General features: G+C 36.7%; 1 protein-coding gene across 1 annotated transcript in view; it reads right to left on the reverse strand.

The window, feature by feature from the left end:
* Window positions 1–2746: 2746 nt before the first annotated feature.
* The window catches only part of riox1 (ribosomal oxygenase 1), a 12895-nt gene continuing 9831 nt past the window's right edge, over window positions 2747–5810 (reverse strand). Inside the window, 3 exon segments of the mRNA XM_016242857.1 lie at window positions 2747–2813; window positions 2925–3214; window positions 3285–3389. Coding sequence (XP_016098343.1) covers window positions 3023–3214; window positions 3285–3389 — 297 coding nt within the window. The 3' untranslated portion in view covers window positions 2747–2813; window positions 2925–3022.

A 5810-nucleotide genomic window follows, 5' to 3' on the forward strand; every position in this document is an offset into this window, starting at 1 on the left:
CAAATCTGAATGCTAAATTCAGATAAGGCACACACACACTGGAAAAAATGGTGTAGAAACAATTTTAACTCAGAAATTGCTAGTACATTTCATAATTACAAAGAAATGTCAAGTAGTATTTTATCGCCTATATCAATGTAGCATATTTAAAACAATTAAATAGAAACGTTTCAATGAACATTGTAGCTCCTCCCCTTGATAGTTGGTACAGTCCTGCTAGTGCTGCTGTGCTAATAATAACACACAGAGGAAACTAACGGAAGGTAAATGACTTTAAATGTATATATATTCAATTAATAAACGTGTTCTATGCTTAACAGTGGGTATTAAAGTTAAGTAAACGTTTATAAGAGTTTTCTGCGGACGCAATGGGATTAAAATCTGGTGTTTATGTGTGGACGCAGGCCCAGAGCAGTCACCTTCACATCAACACAAACATTTATTATGTGATGATTGCTTTTGTTATGACATTCCTACTTCGATGTTTTATTTAAGTCAGTAGATATTAATAAGATCAGACTAGGTTTATGTAGACAGATTAATGAATGCTGCAGAATTGCTGTGACTATTTGTTGTTTTGACTCCACATAACTTCACAAATATACTGACATGTGTAGACTTACGAGCCACAATTCATCATTTATTTTCTGTAATCAAGCATTTAAGCAGAAGGCATCGCATTTATGTTGTCGCTAACACTTTACAATAAGCTTCATTAGGTAACTACTTAGTTTACTTGAACTGAGAATGAACAAAACTGCAGCGTTTATTAATCTTAGTTAATTTCAACATTTACTAATGCATTATTAAAATCAAAAGTTGTGCTTGTTAACATTAGTTAATGCACTGTGAATTAACATGAACCAACAGAGAACTGTATTTTCATTAACTGACATTAACAAAAAATACTGTAATAAATGCATTGTTCATGTTTGTTGATACATTAACTAACACTAACTATTGGAACCTTATTGTAAAGTGTTACCCTGTGTTCTTTAATCACAGGCATCATGGTGAACTTCGCAGCAGCAGTTCGTGAGCACTGGGTCAATATCCTGGTCCCTCTGGGTTTCGTCATCGGGGTTTATCTGGACCGATGGAATGACCAGAAACTCACAGCATTCAGGAACAAGAGTGCTTTATACAGCAGGTCACACGACTTCTTATAAAGATGTCTTAAAACCAGAGCGTGTCTTTGTAGGTGAATTATTTTTGAATCTGTAACTTTCTGGTTTCAGGGAACTGAAGCCTGGTGAGGAATACACCTGGAAGTGAGACTCCTGCAGTCATATTTATTGGACCCTGTGCCCACTATGTGTATAATGTCTGTTCGTCCACCATGTTTCTGATGTGGCGCAATACATTTTGCATTTAGTTCTGTAATGCCTTGTAGTTTTTATTTACAGCACATTAAGGACAAATGATGGGAGATTTTATACGTTGGCTGGTTTCTATTCAGTCCAAACTCCTGCTCCACATCAGAGTCATCAAGTTATTAAAGGAACACTTCACTATTTTTGAAAATAGGCACATTTTCCAACTCCCCTGGAGTTAAACAGTTGAGTTTTACCGTTTTCGAATCCATTCAGCTGGTCTCCGGATCTGGCGGTAGCACTTTTAGCTGTAGCTTAGCATAGATCATTGAATCTGATTAGACCGTTAGCATCTCTCTCAAAAATGACCAAAGAGTTTCTATATTTTTCCTATTTAAAACTGGACTCTTCTGTAGTTACATCGTGTACTAAGACCGACGGAAAATAAAAAGTTGAGATTTTCTAGGCCGATATGGCTAGGAACTATACTTTCATTCCAGCGTAATAATCAAGGAACTTTGCTGCCGTACCATGTGTGCAGCAGGCGCAATGATATTACACAGCGCCTGAAAATAGTCCCCAGCACGCTCCCTGTGCAAGCAGGTGGTCACGTTGGTTATGTTGACGGAAGTTAGCCTATTTTCAGGCGCGGCGTAATATCATTTCATTTTCCGTCAGTCTTAGTACACGATGTAACTACAGAAGAATCCAGTTTTAAATAGGAAAAATATAGAAACTCTTTGGTCATTTTTGAGCGAGATGCTAACGGTCTAATCAGATTCAATGATCTATGCTAAGCTACAGATAAAAGTGCTACCGCCAGGCCCGGAGATCAGCTGAATGGATTTGAAAACGGTAAAACTCAACTGTTTAACTCTAGGGGAGATGGAAAATGAGCCTATTTTCAAAAATAGTGGACTGTTTCTTTTAAATGTCAAATATGTCCTGATTTGATGTGTTTTTGCTGCATCATGTGTTTTGATAATTTCACAATTTTGATTTCCTATCTGGTTTTACTTGGCTTGTTAAGAGAAAATGACCAAAATAACTCCTGCAATAACCTTTTTTTCATATTTGAAAGCAATAGCATATGTTGTTAGAAGACACCAATACTACACTGTTTTAGCACTGGTGCAACTATAACTGATTGAACAAATTTATACGCGCTTGTTTTCCCAAAATGTATGGATGGCCTTGTCAATGTATAATAACATTTTAAGTTTAACTTGAGCAATTCTGTACATACACAGACATATATTAATTTATTTTCAGACTGGTCAACAGGACAAAGAAACCTCAAAAATACTCTTGGTTCGCTTTCTAAAGATGTTTTATACACATTGCAGACAATTTCAGTTTACAAAAAGTATGTAGTTACAACAGATGATAAGCATAGGACACTCATTTTCTTTAGCCACAAAATACTGTTTTTATTCAAGCTGTCAACGGTTCGGCTGTGTGGATCAGTGCCTTCTCAAAGAGCAGCTCAGCCAGAGACATCTGCAAAATGACATTCATTTCAAACTCACCACATGCATTAATTCATTATAGCAACCTGAACAGGTCTTTAATGGCTGAAGTCCTTAAGTATAAAACAAATGCATGCAGTACCTTTGCCTCCACTGTCTCGCATGGCAAACAGGCCACAGAAACAAACTTGGGATATGAATGGCTTAAGTTTATATGTATGACCTTTCAAAAGGGATATTTTAAAGCAACCCCCCCCGACCTTCAGTAGAGGTGTTACTGTGAGACTCACCAGCGCTCAGCACCGGTGGAAGGCAGTCGTGCAGGAAGTCTCTGGCTTTCTGATCCACAGCAGCATCGACTGGTGCATAATCGACCAGTTTCTTCATCAGGCCCTCGACGTGTGCAATGAATTTGTCTCTCCGTGGGTCTTCCTGTTCACACGCACAAGTGATTTCTGTGTCGGTACAGCTCTGTATATTAATGAAGTTGAAACACAAGTACCTTCTCAGAGTTCTGAACTCCCATGAACTGAAGGTAATCGAGCGGCAGTCCCTTCCTGAACTCAACGTCTTCCTCCATCGCAGTCTCCAGAGCTGCTGGCATCAACTGCAAATCAAATACATTCACTGAAGTGACGATATCTAATCTGGCTGAATCTTACATAGAAATATCTAGTTTGCATTTCACCCTCAAATCAATAGATCTGCATTATTTCTTTAATGCAAATAAAAAGAAAGAAAGAAATAAAAGTAACCCAGTAATTAAATCGTGCGGTTAGGACACTATTTATTTATTCATTCATTCATTTATTTTGAATGAATAAATCATCCTGGTAGGACATTTATTCATTCATGTTTTAAATGTATACTTAAAAATTTAATTCACAATTTAAATTGTGAATTATATTTGACAACTAACAACATCTAAATCATTCAATGAATCAGGGTAAATCTTATCTTAAAGGAACACTCCACTATTTTTGAAAATAGGCTCATTTTCCATCTCTCCTAGAGTTAAACAGTTGAGTTTGACCGTTTTCGAATCCATTCAGCCGATCTCCGGGTCTGGCGGTAGCACTTTTAGCTGTAGCTTAGCATAGATCATTGAATCTGATTAGACCGTTAGCATCTCGCTCAAAAATGACCAAAGAGTTTCTACGCTGCGTAATATCATTGCGCCTGCTGCACACATGGTACGGCAGCAAAGTTCCTTGATTATTACGCCGGAATGAGAGTATAGTTCCTAGCCATATCTGCCTAGAAAATCACAACTTTTCATTTTCCGTCGGTCTTAGTACACGATGTAACTACAGAAGTGTCAAGTTTTAAATAGGAAAAAGTGTTCCTTTAAAAGAAATATCTGTATCACATTTCACACCAACAATCAAAAGGAATAAAGCAGCACAAGTTCTCATTTCTTAAATTATTACAAAAAATAATGAATGATTAAATGAATAAATAAATAAATACAAAACAACAACAATAGTACATTAATTAAATCATCCTGTCAGGGCACTATTTATTTATTCATTCATTTTTTAAAACATATTCTTAAAAATGTAATTCACAATTTAAATTGTGAATAACATTTGACAAACGACAATATCTAAATTGTTGAGTAAATATAGGTGAATCTTATCATATCCAGATCACCCAAAATCTAAAGAAATAAAGCAGCATGTTCCTCTAAAACTCTTATTTCCTTAATGTAAAAAATAAATAAATTATATAAAAAAAATACAAAAAAAATGAAGTACAGTAATTAAATGATCCTACTACTGATAATTAGGAAAGGGGGATGTTAAGTGTGCTTGATTCATTCAAGATTCATTGATTGATTCAATTCAAGAAGTCTTTAGCCATTTTCAAAAAACCATCTAAAGACACATCTTTTTCGTCAGCACCTGACCAATTAATACTAGCACTTACCTATTCTATTTACTAAAATAAAAAATAAAAAACACCTTGCTATGTGTACTGTGCTATATTAACTGAGACTTGTATACTGCTGCTCTCTTGTTGGTCTGATTGCTTCTATTGTTCTCCTCATTTGTAAGTCACTTTGGATAAAAGCATCTGCTAAATGATTACATGTAAATGCTAAAGAAAAAAAAACTCACCATGCAATGGCCCTAAATTAGGTTAATTTTCTTGAAGTAAAATGTATTTTTCTTTTGATTTTGGTGTGAAGATATTTTGATTTGTTTCGTCAGTTTTTGTGAGATTCACTTATCATTCGACATTCATCACTGATTCTTTTAGATTCATTTACAGCACAGACTCAGAAGTGAAGGGTTGTACTTTGAGGAGCAGATCTCCCCAGCTGTTCCTCTGGAAGGAGGAGACGGTGAGGTGCAGCGAGTGAGCGTCAGGCAGACAGTCGTCCTGATGAATGAAGCCACGGGGAAAATACAGCAGATCGCCAGCTTCCAGCACCACGTCCATGATGGGCTGCCCGATCTCGTCCTGACTGAAATTAGCTTTAGGAGAAATGCATCAGAGAGAGAGTTTATCTCCTTTATAAGTAATAAAACGCTCGTTAATATGACCAGCTATGTACATAAAGACTGTACTTACGACTGGACACCAGTGGCAACACTTCATCTTCAGATCTAAGGGACGACAGAGGCGCTACTAGTTAATACTCAAGATTTTTTTATTTTATTTATGGACATGACAGCTGAAGTTGAGAGGACTAGTTCACTAAAAAATTACAATTTGCAATTTACTCACCCTCAGGCCATCCAAGATGTAGAAGAGTTTGTTTCTTCACTGGAACAGGTTTGGAGAAATGTAGCATTACATCACTTGCTCACCAAGGTATAGACAAACGAAGTACAGTATTAGTCAGACCACAGAATGTAGAGTTTCTTTGTTCATCAACAGCTATGGAACAGGATGGCGGTGTAACCGGCCACTGATCAGATGGAAGTTGAAGGTATGTTGGTCCCATATTCCAACGACTTTGTGGCCCTAGTTCTGCCAGCCTTTTACCTCGAGTGATGTCATCAGCAGGGTTACTTTCTGA

The sequence above is a fragment of the Sinocyclocheilus grahami genome, unplaced genomic scaffold, assembly GCF_001515645.1.
Source record: "Sinocyclocheilus grahami isolate Dianchi unplaced genomic scaffold, SAMN03320097.WGS_v1.1 scaffold674.1, whole genome shotgun sequence".
Taxonomy (NCBI): Eukaryota; Metazoa; Chordata; class Actinopteri; order Cypriniformes; family Cyprinidae; genus Sinocyclocheilus; species Sinocyclocheilus grahami.